The sequence below is a fragment of the Ascidia mentula genome, chromosome 1 (genome assembly GCF_947561715.1).
Source record: "Ascidia mentula chromosome 1, kaAscMent1.1, whole genome shotgun sequence".
NCBI lineage: Eukaryota > Metazoa > Chordata > Ascidiacea > Phlebobranchia > Ascidiidae > Ascidia > Ascidia mentula.
Genome location: NC_138566.1, coordinates 27,368,743 through 27,387,297, shown reverse-complemented (window position 1 = coordinate 27,387,297; position 18,555 = coordinate 27,368,743). Strand labels below are relative to the sequence as shown.

The window sequence follows — 18,555 nt, the reverse complement described above, 5'->3', positions numbered from 1 at the left end:
ACGAACGAGCTATTAAAAGTTGTTGAATAAAAAACACTAACTTGAGAAGGCCTGGTCAAATATATCGTTTGTTTCATCATTACTTTTGTTTCCTTACTGAACCGCATATTATACATACCAGCTTGCATGGTTGTGTGTACGGATATGAATCGATGTGTGGGAGTTCTATCTTGGGATGTGAACACTGAGACGGGTTCACACTTGAAACATGACATACCGGGAAATACTTGATTTCATTTATTTAGATATCACACGATTTAGTATGGAAGGAATAATTCCCATCTTCTATACGTCCAGATACGAATTTAAAGAAACCATCACTCAACTGGTTTCTTTGATTTCCTGGGTTACCTTTTTTGTGCTTGTTGGATCAAGCTCACCAGGGTATCACGTTAAACGATTTCCACCCGATCTCATAATCACAACACTTCAAGATAATGTTATTACAAATCCGCGACCTCGTACGATAATTTATATTTCCTGACGTTACAAAGCGACATAGAGGTACGTGGATAAACAACCAACTTACTGAAACACAACTATAGAAGCACGAACAAGGAGCAATGAGATTAACAGAAAACGTCGGGCCGTGGTTTATTCAACACTTAATTAAAAATACAGAATTATACAAAGGAATACAAACGTTTGTTTGTAAAGATTTCATCCAATTTATATCTTTGCAAACTCGGTCTCAACACGCCTTGCATTCTTCACCCGTGTAACCGTGCATTTCAAGATGTGTTGCACTTTGGACATTCGAAGATTTATAATTTTGTACATTTATTTATAAATGAGCAGGACGGCCACAGTTTAACTATAATTTGAATGGCAACAAATTATTCGACTTTCATGTACGAACTTTCACCCCCAGTCATGGAAGTGTTTCCCACATTCTTGTTTACGTATTCATTTTGCTTTATGACGTCATAGTCGTGGTTGGTGTTTCTGGGTGGTTTGTGTTGGTTGTTTATAGGTTGGTGTTGGTTGGTTGATGGAATGGTTTGTGGAACTATGTACGTTTCATCTCCATCCTCTGTAACATTCACTTTATACCACACGATATAACCTGGAGGTTTTTGTGTTAGTTTCCAACAAAATATCCTCACTTACCAATAGGTCTGGTCCCTATCCCATGGTTGGTTTGGTGACCAGCTCTGCGAATGTGAACAACAAGTTTTAACCTTTCTATGAATGAACTCTGTAAGATTAATTTCATCACAAAAAGTCAGCAGACATAAAAACGAAGTTAAAAATTGTTAAAATATAAAACTCTAAATCTAAGACAAATGTTGAAAACATGTTTTAGTGATAACAGTTTTTATGTGGCTGCTTACCCGCGTTTTGTCCGGTTATAGAAGAAAATCATCATGGTGATATTTAATACGATGAAGATAGCCACAAGTACGACTAATACAGTGACTATCCTTAAAATGTTGTTGATTTCGTCCGATGAACGATTGTAGATTGCTGTTGAAACAGAGGATCAAGTTTAAATGTGATGCAAATATTTGACATAAAATGCGATTTACTCACGCATGGAAGTGGTGGTAAAAGTGGTTGGTTCAGATTCGCTGGTGGTTGGTTCCATTGTGATGGTGGTTTGTGTGGAACTGGTCGTTTTGGTTGTGGTGGGAAAATAAGTGGTTGTTGTGGTGCTTGTGGTTGAACTTGGTTGAGTAGTTATGGTGGCTTAAACACAGGAAAATTGATTGAGTAAAATTATAATTGTCGTCACACTTTTAAACAAAATGAGTTACATGTTCAGCCCAACAATCGTTCGATGATATCCCAACTCGTAACTTACCTTTTACAATACGTTGACAAATATATCTCGAAGCAACATTGCATTCCGTACTTCTCCACTTGTATGTTGAATCAAGTGATGTTAATGAACCCATTATCACACAATACTTTTCTCCTGTTGCGATCGGTTCCCCTGCTGCCCACTGTCCATTGACAATATTTGATCCATCCGTCCACTTATAGTTGTTTGTTCCTGCAGCTCGTTTTGCTCCGATGTAGAACGAATATGGTGGAGCTTCAAATACGAAATATATTTGTGAAACAATCTAACAAGTTTTTGTCCAGCATTAAATATACTGAACTGTCGTATTTATGGATTATAACAACCAGTTTTGCTTTCTAAATATTGCTAAAGCGAATATCCAGATGATCACAAACATTCGTGAACTGTCTGTATGTTTCTTTGCTCTACTAAACGAGGCCTATACTAATTTCGAATAACTGTAAAAGACCACTATCTTAGAAACTTTAGTTTCAGGCTGAAATCTGTCAGTCTTGTTATTATTTTGCTTTGTTTAAAGCATTATCACTGTCTAAAAAAGCAAAGCAAGAATTAGGTTCAAATAAAGTAAAGGCTCTCCACTACCTCACAACACGCCTTTTACACAACTAAAAACTTGCCACATGCAACGGGTGGAAGCGTTGAGAAACCACGGATAAGATAAGGACACAGGAAAAAATAAAAACACGGTGATGATTAAACACCGGAAAGATAAAGAAACAGTATCTGTTTAAAGCAATGTAAACAAAAAAACATCATTTGCACCGCGGTAAAATCATTTTTTGTGTATTATTTTTTGCGTTTGTTTTGTTTAACCATTTATCTTCAGCCATGTCCAAATTTGCGGTACGTGGTTGTTCAACGTGACATAGTAACATCGTTCGGTGGGTGGATGTTGGAAAAACGAGCTTGGATGACAATCTTTATAAAGATGCAAGAGCGCTCTTCCATCGTTTCGCTGCGAAATGTCGAACTTGGCACCCGACCAACGTGTGGCAAACCTGTTTTTAGTTTGTCCCACATATTGTGCCTTACATATGTTGCATGTGGCAACATACATACCACAACTTTTGCATGTTAAGCTTAGCTTGTTGTGAGGTAGTGGAGAGCCTTTATTTTAATTGAACCCAATTCTTGCTTTGCTTTTATAGACACTGATGATGCTTTTAACAAAGCAAAATATATTTGTTTAATTGAACTAGACTGACAGATTTCAGCCTGAAACTAAAGTTTCTTAGATAGTGTGCATATTAAAAATAAGATAGAAATCGTCAGGGCCACTTGCAACAGAATGGGAAATGATTCCCAAAATCTATTCTCAAGCACCTGTGAACGTCCTTATCTTTTCCGACAAGAAATCGAAAAGAGCTGATTTTGCTATGTTTGTGTTTGAAAGGTGGTTTGACATGAGCAACCTGTGCTCCATGGTTAGCGCATGCGTTTTTAGCATCCTGATACGAATTCACTGATTGACCGAATAAATATTCGATGGTAACGAAAGTTGGTGAGTGCCAGGTCTGGGACAAAGTGACAGGAAAGCAAATTAAAAACGACAACGTGAAAAGCCTCATGTTGCAAAGTTCCTGTTAATAGAAAGAAGCAGTGCAACTATGGTTAAATGTACGTGGTTTTGCAAACTACGTATTTAAATCCAAACAAAACTAAAAACAGCAAGAATTATCATCCTTGAATGCTTACTTGCAAAAGATTTACAACCGGTTTTTAACAATCTGACTTTCTCGTAATGTGACAACTCAACAAACCATTGCGTGAATTCATCTCCTGAGGGTTTCGGTCCCTCTGTACTTTATTTGTCCCAACTGTCCATTAAAATTGTTAATTTCTTTATCGACTATGATTCGCCTGAACAACATCAGGGTCGGTTTATAAAGTATTGTAAACCTAATTATAGCGAAATCTTTGCACTAAACCTCTATGATTTACAGTAGTTGGCTCAAAAACCACATGGGCCTAACATATTATTATAGCTGACTGAATAACCATAACTTCACTCAACAAATTCACGATTTGGCCAATACTTGTTGTTTGGACCCGATTGTAAGCAGCAGGCCTAACACTTGCTAAAACTAGATGATGCAGCACTGGAACGCAATATCTGCCTCAAACCATCTTTGCACGGATATGAGTAACATGTGGGAGTTCTTATCACGTAATGTTGTCATCACACGACTGTTGCATGCGATTGTAGCGACAATGTGCTTGGGTTTCGGGTCTGAAATCATCCAAAATTCCAGTTTACCTGTTTACTAAGTCATTAATTGGGATACTTTTATCTATTGTATTTATTAGGATGGAATTGATGTAGGTGCTTATGCTGTTGTAACTACCGTTGTAAAACATAATTTGGCAACAAAATGTCGCTGTTTTTGCGCTGAGGCGAACACTGAAGCAACCGCCTTGCGTTCTTCAACCGTGAATTAAATCCATATTTACGTACTTTGGACATAAATAGGTCAAAGTTTTCATTTTGTAAATTAATCTATAGATGAGTATCATGGATGGTCACAGTTTTATAAATAATTTAGTTCAATCTTACAACCAGAGGGCATAGAATCATAATATTATCATAGGGGCGCAGACAGTATTGTAGAGTGTTTCGGCGTATCAGATTTGATCAATCCAAGGTGGTGAATGAGACCATATATGTCGAATCAATGCACACGACTGTCTGCAGCTCAATATTGATCGACACTTTCCCTTTATTTTTAGTTCTTTCACCTGTCTTAAGTGTCCACGTGTTGTGATATGCCGCGCTTCGGGGTTCAGAGGGAACTAAATAACCGCATGTTGAATTTAAATCCTAGCGCCATCTGCTCTCGTTTCGCTCCTCTCAGATGATTATAGTTGGACAATGAGATGACTCGCTATTCTTTGTTTGCTCATAGGGCGATGTGTAAAAAACAACATCAGAGGGCGATCAGGTGACCATCTGTTATTTGCTGATGATTGTTTTCACCAAATAAACCAAGTTGTGAATCAGAAGACGTCACGTGGTTAGTGACGCGCCATAAAGACCATTATCTTCTGCATCAATGCAGTGGTGTGATGTTACTATATTTGTTACGCACCATTACAGTTAGTATGACGTGGTGCTTCTACGTCATCGTTGTACCCACGTGCTTCCGTGTTATAAGTTTGTTCGCGTAAGTTTGTCTGGTAGAGTTGAGTAATATGCCATTAATTTGTGGTGAAATTTTTAAACAAGGAGACAACAAACAAAGGGGACAGAATAGGGGAAGACCGGGGATACTTCGGACCAGGTATTTTACGTCACAATTAGGTATTGTTAAGTTACTCATACAAAAGCTTTATGACTCCATCAAAGGTTAGCAGGAACTTCGGAATTAAATCATGTCTGCTCAAAAAATTATAATCGAAAAAGTCAATTTATCAGTGAAACCAAGTTTTTCAATTTGTATGTGTAAGGCTATATATATCTGTCACAGTTAATCAAAATGCGGTAATTTTTGGTTGGTTGCATATTCAAATCTGTATTCTTGGATAGACCAATGATGATTTTGTGTTACCTTTAAAAATACGGCCATTAATAATTTCTATGTCGTCACGCCGTCGGGGATAATTCGGACATCACGGCAAGAAATCGCGAGAAGACAACACTTTTTGAGTTTTATGAAACATTATCAGGTCATAGAAGAGAATAAACAGAGGCTGTATAAAATAATCGAATTTTGGCAGTAAGAAAAAGCCCCAAAGATAAAAAAATCGTTTGTTGACCCGAAAATCTATGATATCCGTGCTGTCGTTTAAAAGTACACGAGTTACCCAAAGCATGAACGTATGGAAGGGTCGAAACGATAAGTGGCCACGCCCTGATTGCTGAAAGCTTGAATACCGGGGTGACTTCGGACATTTGAGACCTGTTTAAAAAATTGGCTGAATAAGGATTTTCAGTACGCTTAAACGAACGAAGAACCTTTTGCTTTTACTTACAACAAAATAAAATTTAAGAATGTGGTTTATAAATTAACAAAAATATGAGCAATTTTCCAAAAACCGTCCGAGCTATCCCCGGTCTCCCTAAACTACGTCACAACTAACATGCTGCCTTTTTTTAACACTTAAATAAAAACAATTATGCAAAGGAAAACAAATGTTTGTTTGTAAAGATTTCATCCAACTTATATCTTCGCAATCCCTATCTCAACACGCCTTGCATTCTTCACCCGTGCACTTCAAGCAGTGATGCAGTTTGTACATTCGAAGATTTATAATTTTGCAAATTTATTTATAAATTTTTTTATAAATATATATTTTTTATAGTTTTGTTTTAATTTAGCTCAGTCACGATTGATTAAAAGAATGGCAACAAATTATTCGACTTTCATGTACGAACTTTCACCCCCAGTCATGGAAGTGTTTCCCACATTCTTGTTTACGTATTCACTTTTGTTCCTGCATCTCGTTTGCTCCGATGTAGAACGAATATGGAAGCGTTATAAAAGGATTTTCAGGTTCTCTTCTCTGATGCTGCTTCAAAGTTACTTACCGAAACATTTTGCCAATTACTGAATTGAATATTTTTTGATGTTTTCGGACGATTATAACAGGCCTACGGGTGTAACACAGTCTATAAACCAGTGGTTCCCAAACTGGAGTGCCCCGGTGCCATTTCTAACTCTAGGGATGCCTCGAGCTTTTCTTTATATTTACTCTGGTAATTTTCGATCGTATGGTTTACTGGTATTCTAATGATATATTAAGAACACACATTTTAATATGATATTATCTAGAATCAGATAGAAAGACTGATTGCTGGATTCGTTGCGTTTGCTTATTGGTTTGTCTCCATTGGGTGTTGTAAAATCTTCAGAAAGTATGAGCCAAGAAAGATGCAAAACACTGGTCTAAACTTCCCCCTTGACTCAATATATCTTGATGAAAGTTTAACAAAAATACAAATCACAACTTTGCGAAGCAGGCCACACAATCCTATTGAGATAAAACACATAAATCTGTGTTTATTATCGTTATAAGTCGGACTCCCTTCTCCATCGCTGGTCTTTTGTGGCATTTTAATTAAACACGAAATCGGGATTTGGGAATAAAACAGTTGTAATGTTTGATCCAAACCTCACTCACCTGTTACTTCTCCAATCTTTCCCACCAGAAAGTTAAATATATTTGTTGATTTTACATCGGCGAGACCTCCTCCCTGTCTATTGCACGCAGTTTCAGCTTCTGTGTATGAGTTAACTTGAGGTCCGATCAAATATTCGTTGTATTCACTATACTTATGCCAAGTTTGTGCGAAACAACAAGGAAGCAAAAGTAAACTTAAAACGACTACGAACTCCATGACCTCGGGCTGAATAGGTGTGAAAATAAACGTTACATGAGTGAGATTTATTGTTGAAAAACCTGTGGTTTGTTTCGCACCCTGACAACGTAAGTTCAGAATGTATTAGCTCACTGCCTGTCTCTTCATAACTTCTGTCTTCTGCATCGTAAAATCCAAATCTTGTTTATCATCGTGTTACCAACCCTCCCATCAGACACAACCACACAATACACGGATGTGGATAAATGTTTGTTAAACGTGGGAGTTTATTTTCACAACGACTCACGTTCCCACCCATCTGCTGTCTTAGTCAATAAGCTGATAACTTTGCTTTATATTCCGTAACCATTTCGTGCTTGTGCTGGGCTTTCGCTGATTTGTGTGCCGGGCTTTCGCTGATTAGTTAATTTGTCAAACCGGGTCGTTGCAATTTTCAAAACCATTCAAGAATTTCCGTTTTGGGTAAAAGGTTTTCCGTCACTATTGTCGTTGTCGTTTACATCATGTAGCAAAATATGTTACATTTCAACCATACTGTATTGCCGGCAACATTATTTCCACACTGTTTATAACTTTTTAAAACTTCCAGAAACCAACAGCTTTGCCTGCAAGTACACAAGGAATAACAGTTGTCTGTAGCACGAAGGAAAAGCAAACACTGGTTAGAAATGCATTGTGTGAACTGCATGTTGCATAAGCTTCTGTGTATGAATTAACTTGAGGTCCGATCAAATATTCGTGGTAGTCGTCATACTTGTACCAAGTTTGTGAGAGAACAACAGGAATCATAAATCCAATTATTATAATCAGTAATTTCATCTTGCTAAAACTTCATGGATGTTTTCGCTATAAAGAAATGAGAATTCAGGATATACTACATGTTGTTCCTGCTTGTACATAAAAAAACGTTTGGTACCTGGCTATGGTTACCCTATGATCAGACGTTGACTGAAAAGTACCACAAAGTGAAAAATTCTGTTCCTACTAGTTAAAAAACTTGGCCTGCTAGTTAAAAAAGGTATTTTTTCCGTTAGGGTATTTATAACTAAAATGAACAGACAAATGTCGCACTAAATGTTATCAATCACTTCCCTAGATTATCAAAAGAAACTGCAATAATTGTTGAGCAAGTGACAACGAACCACGAGCTATCTTTCTTCATACGGATATGAGTAAATTGTGTGGGAATTGTGATCACGTAGTGTTGTCGTCACACGACTCATGCATAATTGCTGTGGTGGCTTTATTTGTTTAAGATATAATTCAGAGTTTTGTTCGATAATTACAACAATTCACATTTAAAGCGGTCCAAAGAATTATAATAATACGGTAGTGGTGGGTAGTATAAAAACCACGAAACGGGAACGTGATATAAAAAACATTTGAAATAATAATAACAATTATTGGAAACAACATACACCAATTAGGCGGTTGCATGAGTTAACATACATAACTCGCAGACACTGCGACTTGTTCATTCGGTCGAAACAATCAAAGTCAATCATGTTGAAGTGAGTCCAACATGTTTCTATTTGATGATAAGACAGAGTGTTTTGTACAATTATTTGGTATTTGGACATGCAAATAATCAGGTGGTAATCAAACAGTCAATCCTCATTCACTTCTTGGACTTTGTAACCATGGCATAAGTTTGTTCAGCCTCAGGTAACGCTCTAAGGTTGCTCGGTCTGTCGTAAACATCTTCACCAAGATCTTCACCCACAACATGGCTCCGTTGCAACTGGTCGTAAGTTTCCGATTCATTTTCAACTTGTTGTGCGTTCCCACGTGTTTCAACGTTGTTTCTTCTAGGAAGTTGGTCGTATGTATCTTCCTGCTGGTTGGAGTAGTGCAGAGTGTCGTAACTCTCATCACTACCACCCTTGCTCATGTGAGTGTAAACCTCATCATCATCTGCTGGGAGGGGGTTAGGAGTGACGTAATCCTCGTATTCTGGTTGTTCGTCTTCATGATTATTTTGTTGGTTCCTTCGGGGTTTAGCGGTTGCGTAGATCGGTTCCCGGTCTTTCGGGTCATCTGTTTCCTCTGTTGATACCAAGCAGTTAGTTGAAGCTATGCTTAGTTATGCTTCTATCACAAACCCAAGCCAGATATTTGCCTATTGTGCTTCGGAAAGGAGCGGCATTGTTTCCATATATTCAGGCTGTAGTCCGGACTGTGTTTATTGGATTTATTACCAAGCTTCAGTGCGTTCCTAAGGACTTCCTACAACCCTGGGTCGAGTTATGGTGGCGATGTTATTTGTTGGAAACACTTACATGGACGAGCTCTGTGTTGTGATTCTGTATATATCCCAGCTGTATTAAACCGAACCCACAGCGGTTCCCATCCCACGTCAGGAAACAACCACGTATGTGACGTCACTGCCTCAACAGGAAAACGGTTTATTTTCATATTCACGTGGGCTTGTGGGATTGCAAAGATACATGTCTGCCATTAGTGTGGCGTTACATTGTCTCAAACCTGTTGCTGTTAAACTATTCTTTATAACGTTTGCTTACAGGGCATGTTGGTTACGATCAAATCCCCAATAAAAGTTAAAAACCCGGGTTCAGTGGCATTTAACTTTTATGTTGAATCATATAGTCTATCATTGCTCTTTGTGCAGTTGTTGATTTCGTAGAATGAAGACCTTGTCATTAATTCTGCTACAAGGTCCCACCTTGCTTAACGTGATAGCATCGTTTGATGGAAATTTAATGAATTACAACTTAGTCTATTTATGCATAAAACACATTCCTGCCAAAACACATGGGAACTTTGTGATTTTTTGGCGAATAATTGGATTGCAGAAGATATGGTGACGTAACAAATAAACACACAATATATTCCTACCATCTCCATTCTTTCTTCTTCCACCAGTCTTTGGTTGATTAGTTCTGCAAAAACACGACATACGTTTTGTAGAAATTGTTGCCACGTCACTACTGACGATTACGTTACGCCGACTGAGACTTCATTGAAGGATTGAACTTTCAGTTTAAAATGGGTAAATTGATTTATTAGACTAGACTGTTTTTTGTTTTATGCCAATGCTGTTGCAATATCTCTATCTCTAATTGCAAAGCTCTTCATGCCTTTCAGCAAGTTAATACATAAACGAATGACAACACAAACAATAATTTCATGTGTTACGTCACCTTTTGCGTCGTAGTGACATCACAATAAGGATGACAACGCATAATGTGATAATTCCCGCGACACCTCCAATGATTGCAGGGATTGGAGGATTATTGGTTGGGAGAGGAGAGGCTGAAAAATAGTTGGTCAAAAACATTTCTGAATATAAATGTTGAAGTTTTATTAAAAGTTACAATACCATACGTCTCGATTGAATACGCAAGGTATTTTTATCTGATTTTTTAGTATTTTTGCTAAATTTGCAGCAATACGGAATAAATATACTTCGATCTGTGGGCTGTAAACTGATCATGATTGGCTTGTTTTTTTCCACCTATACGATAATTTGTTTACTTGAATTGTTGATGTTTGTCGTCGTGTTCACTGACGTCGCTGTTGTAGTGGTCGTTGCTGGTGCTTCCGTGGTCGTCACATGGTTGGTTGAGCTGGTTGTTGTTGGTGTGGCTGTCGTGGTTGTGGTTGAAATGGTCGTTGTGGGCCTGGTGGTTGTGGTTGTAATGGTGCTTGTGCTTGTGGTGCTCGGGGCTGGTGGAGACAATTATATTTACAATCGTTTAGTTTTTGAAGCTTATACGAACGATAGTGGGATATTTTGCATTTTTTTCAGGGACCAGAAATTGGACAACTCAAAAAAATTGTTGGAAAATAACGGAACCAGACTGTGGTTGTTTTATGGGATTTACCTTCCGGTATTCTTTGACAAATATATCTCGAAGTAACATTGCATTCCGTACTTCTCCACTTGTATGTTGAATCAAGTGAAGTTAATGAACCCATTATCACACAATACTTTGCTCCTGATGTATCCGGTTCCCCTGCTGCCCACTGTCCATTGACAACATTTACTGCATCCGTCCAATTATAGATGCTTGATCCCGCAGCTCGTTTTGCTCCGATGTACAACGAGTATGATGAAGCTTATAACAGGTTAATACCCTCGTTAGTCATTTTAAACTTATTTCAACAAATATACATAAGGACGCTATGCCTGTAGTTTGCCGTGTTCAACGCAGTGCTTCTTATACAAAGGTGCTTATTACAATTCCATTGGATTTTTACCAAGTCCGGATGCCCAAATAAGGCGGTAAGGGTTACTCATGATCAAAATAGAATCTAACTTATGGTAACTCGGGAAAGATGAATTTCAGGGTTTTTTAACTATTTGTTTAAAAGGTTTTGGATATGCATCTGAGGTAAACAACATAATTGTATTCAAACAGTTTGTGCTGCTGTTAAAATGCATTCCAGCATCTCGTTAGAAAGATAAGGTCACAAAAAATTTTCCATAGTTTCAAACTTTCCATAGTTTCGAAAACGTTGAGAATCACAGACTACAGGCAACAAAATAACCATATCTCGTACGTGAGAACGATTACAACATGAACGTAAGCTACATCAAAACGAAACATTTTTAACCCGTATTGAAAATATGTTGTTTCGTGCTTCACGAATGTATATAAGGTTGCAAAACATTTTCATTGTTATGCTTGGCTTCTAGTTGTATATTTGGAACAAAACTACAAACTTTTAAGGTTGATTACTCAGTAGTAACAACCACAAAACACTTGCTTTCAAACAGGACCAGACTTGTATAATTCAGGGATATTTTGCCCCATATTGCTATCATCAGTGCCTGTTATTTTTTGTTCAATACATGTATACATTTATTTATTCAATACCTGTTACAGTTCCTATCGTTTCTTCCAAAAAGTTAAAGATAGCTGTTGTTTTAACATTGGCGAGAAATGCATTGTGTAAGCCGCATGCTGTTTCAGCTTCTGTGTATGAATTAACTTGAGGTCCGATCAAATATTCCCTGTAGTCGTTATACTTGTACCAAGTTTGTCCATAAACAACCGGAAGCATAATACCAATTAATATGGTCTGTAATTCCATCTTGCTTATGTTTAAAAGTGCTTGTTTTTGACCTGATGGAAAGTACTTACAAACAAAGGCATAGTTTATATCGTTTTTATCAAATATTTCTTGAATTTAGTTCCGGTTCCTTCCTGTCATCGCGAAAATTTAAACGATATTTTAAGATTTTGATTCCAATAATTTTTTTGGGCACTTTCTACACTGCGTTCTTTCTAAGGGAAAGTACCTCGTCGGTTGATATTTCATTCATTCACTTAGTAAATTTTCACACAATGAATAAACCCTGTTGTAAGAAACTAATCATTATATACATGCGTCCACTAACTGACCACACTAAAACTATCTGGAATAATCATGTTGTACCATCTATATACTGATGGTGTTTACTTTGTAAAATTAGCTCCCAGCTTATTACGTCCGTGCCATGCGTGGGGATTATTTGCGTTTTATTAAAGAACAGAATATGGAAGTACTGGAGTCCGTTATATTTGTGTGTCGTGTGTTGATATGAGTAACGACATCCTGGCATATTGTGATGGAAGACTTGGTTTACGGGTTCAGGTCAAAAAAAATCGCATTTCTTCACGTTTTGCAACAAACACAAATAACCCTTTGTCAAAAAGTCACTTGTGCTTCACCTGCAAAAGTAACTGCGCTTTTCAAATCCTTCTGACGTGTCGTTTATAAATGAACACGATTTGTAAAAATAACATTTATTCGATTATTTCATCGCTCCTCGAATTCTACTGTGCAAAATTTCACTCACAAAAAATCTTCATTTTTTGTCGAAACGTCTTATTTTAACATGACAGTGTTAATAACAATATGGGCCGTCTATTTATACTCAGAAAAATCTTCATGGTTTCAAAATTATCTTTTTTTTAAACTTCCTGAATCAACTTCAAAATCAACCTTTCAATGACAAGGTCGGCAGCCAGCCATCGCGGGAGTCGAACCCGCCATCTTCGTGCTCTCTTTATATTCTCTCTGATACTTCAGACCCGCTCCTCTCTGTACTTCACACCATCGCCCAACCACGAAACACTACTGGATGACGTCACAGGCGAACCGGTTGACGTAATGCAACATAAACTCGTCGCAGTCTTCAGCTAAAAAATAAAAATGTGATTTAAGAAATCGCGACAAGGAGAAAGAAAAAAAGTTAGGAGGCTAAAAAATGCCTGAAATTTGTCACGAAATTCTATAGAATTAATTCTTAAACCCCAAACATAGAATTAATATCAACCTGCTGTGAACTCTGGTTTTCCGTTCAATCTAATGTTCCGAGATTCGAAGAATTTGTAAACGTTATAAAACGTCATGTCGTCATGTATGGCTGCCCTGAGGAAGTCACGTGCCGGTACAAGGTCAGACATTCCGACCGAACGTACGAAGCGGATGGCGGGAATCACCTGGAAGGGGGGGGGGGGAGGTGAAATTAACACACGTGGAGATAATTCTCTGTAGTTTGCTTGTATTGTGTGAAAAAAGTTTGTGTAACATTGAATAATTTTTACCTTTTTCTTGGAATGTAAAATCTCGATCACTTGGTGGTCGCAGGTCGTCAACCTCTGAAATAATCAAGTGAGGTTTGGTCGGATGAGGGATAGCTAAGCCTGACTACATGATAAAAGTATCCAATAAAACAAATCCTGTAACTCCTTATTATGTGAACTCCAGAATTTCATGATAAAGAATTTTCGTTTTGATCCGCTACTGCTGAGGTCGTAATTAAGGACGTCACAAATGATCACATTATCAATACTTCAGTGGATTCCAGCGGTTTCACAAGTTTATTAAAACCCAACAATTTATTGACCTTTAGTATCACCCACTCACCTTGTACATTTCCAACGCCAACCCATCGATATCGGGGTGATCGCCCTCTAGTGACCGGAGTAAGCCGGCAACTTGCTTTGAATCTTCGATGACGTGGCGAACCATGAGTTGCTGGAGTTGGAAATAATCCCCGCCCTGCACTTCCACGTGAGTACTATTTCTCATAGCTGTTAAACGGAAAAGGTTTAAATCGTTTTCAACCTTTTCAACCAGAAACGGGTTAGAAAACAAAAAATAACGTCTTTAGTCAACCCAAAGTAATGCGAGAAGTTGTTTACTTCAAGAACAAACCTGCATAATAGCAAACCCACAGTGTTAAAAGGCCTCACTAATGTTTCTAAGGTGGTCTGCATGAAAGTGGCCAACGATGGTCAAGTAGACCGAGAGATAAAAAAGGTTTGGAACCACTTGTTTAAGGAGGGTACTTCTTCTTCTTATAAAACGCACACACCCATATAAATGTCTGCTATTTTTAGAAACTATTCGTTCCTGAGCTTTTAGCTTTCACTGAAGTTTGTGTTTGTAGTTAATGAGGGATTCGATAGGAAAAAATTTGCGGGCGAAGGTATTTTAGATATAACTTGCGTCGCGGGTGTCGCAAACTCTTCGATTTATGTTAATTACCTTCTGGTTTTAGTTGACAATTATATCCAGCAGCAACATTACATTCCGTACTTCTCCACTTGTATGTTGAATCAAGTGAAGTTAATGAACCCATTATCACACAATACTTTTCTCCTGTTGCGATCGGTTCCCCTGTTGCCCACTGTCCATTGTCAAGTTTTACTGAATCTGATGTCCACTTATATTTGCTAGTTACTGAATCTCGTTTTGCTCCGATGTAGAACGAGTATGGATTGGCTAAAAACAACATCGGAAGGTTGCTATATACCTTATTTATGTTACATGCACACTGGTTTCACTGAATGAGCAAAATATGTTAATGTGATTTCGATTATGATAAAACCCAGTGTTGCCAATTTGTTACAACCCACAATATACCCTCATGTACTGTTGGGGCGTTGTGCGTGGGGCGTGAAAATATACAGAAATAATTACTTTGCAATCCTTAAGCAGTCAAACACACAACGTGAGGCACAAACATTGGGAAAGTTGTTGATGTTATTTTCGCAATAAAATATCACAGACAACAATTGTCCCCACGGAACAATTTCAATGTAGTACGTTTCACTCACCTGTTACTTCTCCAATCTTTCCCATCAGAAAGTTAGATATAGCTGTTGTTCTAGGCTGGGCAACGAAGGCTTTGTAGGAATTGTCGAGATGTGCAGGCCAATTATGAGCTCTGCATTTGGTTTCAGCTTCTGTGTATGAATCAACTTGAGGTCCGATTAGAAATTCCTTGTATTCGTCCAACTTGTGCCAAGTTTGTCCAAAAACAACAGAAATCATGAACCCAAGTATTATGGTCAATACTTTCATCTTATCGAACTTAAACCTGAAATTAGTAGCGATCCCAGAATATTTCGATGAGCATTTTAAAAAACACATTTTGTTCAATATCCGTGTGTTAATAGAAAAAAACTTGTGTCAAGTTTTGAAAACAATGACAAGAAACAGAGTTAACATTTTCACATCTGCAGTTGAATAAAAATGCGCATTTCTTGTGCAAGCGTGGAGTTGTTTGTTAGGTCTTTGCAGTGGAGCATACCTTTACCAGTGGAAGTATTATCTTACGTTACAATAAAAATATAATTATAATGTTACTGATCATCCTGAAGTACTAAACTATCTAAAAAAAGCTGCCACAGTTGTTGCATCAATGCGTTATCTCTGACCATATGTTGCGCATAAAACGAACGCATCCTCGAGCTGTCTTTGTGCGGATAACAGTAAATTGTGTGGGAATTCTGATCAAGTAGTGTTGTCATCACAGGGCTTATACATAACTGCTGTGGTGACTACATGATCTGAAAATGTAATACGGAGTTTTATTTGACCGTTAGATGCTTGTTAATTATGAATTAAGGTTCGAATAAATATTTCCTGTTGCCATCCAACTTAACCCAAGTTTAAGCAGCAACAACAGGAAGTAAAACATCATAATCAGAACTCCCATGTGTTGTCTTATGGGAGTTGTTGTGTTGTCTTCTTAATACCTGGAAATATCACTATGTGGCTGTTTTTGCGCTGAGGCGAACACTGAAGTAACCGCAATACTTCCTGAACTGGTGAATGCTGACTGAAGGAATCACAACATCGCCTCTAACGCAGAAACAAACCGTGTTTCTCAGCACGGAAATGAGTAAATTGTAAAACATGTGGGAGTTCTAATGACGTAGTGTTGTCATCGAAATAATTCGCACAGGTTGTAGCCACCATGCTTGTGGTGCCTGAAATACGAATGACTTCTCGAAAAGCTTCAAGTCCCTCGTAACTGTTTTTCTTGTGACTTTCTCAAACTTTTAAAACCAAAATCAGTACTTGGAGGTTCTACGTGTTTGGTATTTCTCAATTTGTTTCCTGTCAACTTAAATAACGTTGTTGTGTTCCGCAGACAAAAAAGTTTGGAAACTGGACGAACGTAATTTAGCTGCAAGAAAACTGTTGTGACTGTTGAATAAAGGTGTGACGTCATTTACATAGGTTATGACGTCATATAAAGGAATTATGACAAAATGTTAAAAAACACTAAATTGAGAGGGCCCGGGCAAATATATTGTTTGTTCCATCATTACTTTTGTTTCCTTGCTGAACCGCATGTTAGACATACCAGCTTGCATGGTTATGTGTACGGATATGAATCGGTGTGTGGGAGTTCTATCTTGGGAACACAAATACGCCTTCATACTTGAAACATTATATACCGGGAGATATATGATTTATTTTATTTAGATAACTCTCTACTTAGTATGGGGGAAATAATTTCCATCTCCCACGTCCAGATACGAATTTAAAGGAACCATCACTCAACTGGTTGCTGTGATTTCCTGGGTTACTTTTTTGTGCTTGTTGTATCAAGCACACCAGTGTATCACGTTAAACGATTTTTACCCGACCTCGTAATCACAACACTTCAAGATAATGGTATTACAGATCTGCGACCTTATACGATAATTTATATTTCCCGACGTTGCAAAGCGACGTAGAGGTGCGAGGATAAACAACCAACTTACTAAAACACAACTAGAAGCACTAAACAAGATGCAATGAGATTAACAGAAAACGTCGAGGACAGAATATACAACACTACGTCACAACCAACATGGTAATAGTCGCCTCGTTTTAACACTTAATTAAAAGCACAGAAGTATGCAAAGGAATACAAATGTTTGTATGTAAAGATTTCATCCAACTTGTATCTTTGCAAACCCGGTCTCAACACGTCTTGCGTTCTTTAACTGTGCATTTCAAGCCTTGTTGCATTTTGGACATAAAAAGTTTTCGAAGATTTTGTACATGGGCATTATAAATAAATAATTTTGTACATTTATTTATAAATAAGCAGGGCGGCCACAGTTTGGCTATAATTTGACTCAACCACCATTGATTAAAATAATGGCAACAAATTATTCGACTTTCATGTACGAACTTTCACCCCCAGTCATGGAAGTGTTTCCCACATTCTTGTTTACGTATTCATTTTGCTTTATGACGTCATAGTCGTGGTTGGTGTTTCTGGGTGGTTTGTGTTGGTTGTTTATAGTTTGGTGTTGGTTGGTTGATGGAATGGTTTGTGGAACTATGTACGTTTCATCTCCATCCTCTGTAACATTCACTTTAAACCACACGATATAACCTGGAGGTTTTATGTTAATTTTCCAGCAAAATATCCTCACTTACCAATAGGTCTGGTCCCTATCCCATGGCTGGTTTGGTGACCAGCTCTGCGAATGTGAACGACAAGTTTTAATTTTCTATGATTAAACCAAGGTTGTGTTCATCACTGAAAACCAGCAATCACAAGTTAAAGGAACGACGTATTTGCCTTTTTTATTTCAAATACTTTCTTGAAATTTTTATGCAATAAATTTTTGTGATAATCTTTATGCTCAAACAATTTTGTCCGATATAAGCAGGTTTTATGTGGCTGCTTACTCGTGTTTTGTGCAGTAGCAAATCATCATGACGATATTCAATACGATGACGATGACCACAAGTACGACTAATACAGTAACTATCCTTAAAATGTTGTTGATAATTTCGTCCGATGAACGATTGTAGATTGCTGTGGAAACAAGGAATTAGGTTGAAATGTGGTTTTAATATTTTACACAAAAATCGATTTACTCACGTATGGAAGTGGTGGTAAAAGTGGTTGGTTCAGATTCGCTGGTGGTTGGTTCCATTGTGATGGTGGTTTGTGTGGAACTGATGGTATTGGTTGTGGTGGGAAAATGAGTGGTTGTTGTTTTGCTCGTAGTTGAACTTGGTTTGGTAGCTGTGGTGGCTTAGGCACAGGAAAATGATCAATTAAAATTATGACAACGCAGAAGTAATGCCATGCTTACGCATAGCAAGGCGGGATCGCCCCACTCCGCAGGCCCTTTATATTTGGCGATCACAGCTCTAATATTCCGATCATAAGGTT

The 18,555-nt window shown here is 37.8% G+C and overlaps 3 protein-coding genes across 3 annotated transcripts in view; all 3 read right to left on the bottom strand.

The window, feature by feature from the left end:
* LOC145891263 (uncharacterized) overlaps positions 1-7,142 on the bottom strand; it is a 34,723-nt gene extending 27,581 nt beyond the window's left edge. Inside the window, exons 1-2 of the mRNA XM_082981917.1 lie at positions 6,926-7,142; positions 1,805-2,038 (exon numbers count right to left, since the gene is read on the bottom strand). Coding sequence (XP_082838043.1) covers positions 1,805-2,038; positions 6,926-7,142 — 451 coding nt within the window. The remainder of the gene's footprint in view (positions 1-1,804; positions 2,039-6,925) is intronic.
* On the bottom strand, positions 837-1,645 carry LOC145916623 (uncharacterized). Its single transcript, XM_083002816.1, has 4 exons — positions 1,534-1,645; positions 1,335-1,467; positions 1,111-1,154; positions 837-1,033 (listed from the first exon to the last, which is right to left on the bottom strand). The coding sequence occupies exons 1-4, from the start codon at positions 1,586-1,588 to the stop codon at positions 837-839; spliced, it is 429 nt and encodes a 142-aa protein (XP_082858942.1). The 5' UTR covers positions 1,589-1,645.
* Positions 7,143-13,104: 5,962 nt separating the features above from the next.
* On the bottom strand, positions 13,105-14,130 carry LOC145914408 (regulator of MON1-CCZ1 complex-like). Its single transcript, XM_083002240.1, has 4 exons — positions 14,004-14,130; positions 13,682-13,735; positions 13,411-13,576; positions 13,105-13,273 (listed from the first exon to the last, which is right to left on the bottom strand). The coding sequence occupies exons 1-4, from the start codon at positions 14,106-14,108 to the stop codon at positions 13,209-13,211; spliced, it is 390 nt and encodes a 129-aa protein (XP_082858366.1). The 5' UTR covers positions 14,109-14,130; the 3' UTR covers positions 13,105-13,208.
* Positions 14,131-18,555: the final 4,425 nt, after the last annotated feature.

Bases quoted from the DNA above. Each gene is read 5' to 3' on its own strand.
- LOC145916623 (XM_083002816.1), bottom strand. From the start codon at position 1,588: ATGGAACCAACCACCAGCGAATCTGAACCAACCACTTTTACCACCACT. The intron at 1,468-1,533 runs GTGAGTAAATCG...CTGTTTCAACAG, and splicing joins TTTTACCACCACTTCCATGC to CAATCTACAATCGTTCATCG. The intron at 1,155-1,334 runs GTAAGCAGCCAC...TCACATTCGCAG, and splicing joins TATAACCGGACAAAACGCGG to AGCTGGTCACCAAACCAACC.
- LOC145914408 (XM_083002240.1), bottom strand. From the start codon at position 14,108: ATGGTTCGCCACGTCATCGAAGATTCAAAGCAAGTTGCCGGCTTACTC. The intron at 13,577-13,681 runs GTAAAAATTATT...CCCCCCTTCCAG, and splicing joins TTTTACATTCCAAGAAAAAG to GTGATTCCCGCCATCCGCTT. The intron at 13,274-13,410 runs GTTGATATTAAT...TTTATTTTTTAG, and splicing joins AAAACCAGAGTTCACAGCAG to CTGAAGACTGCGACGAGTTT.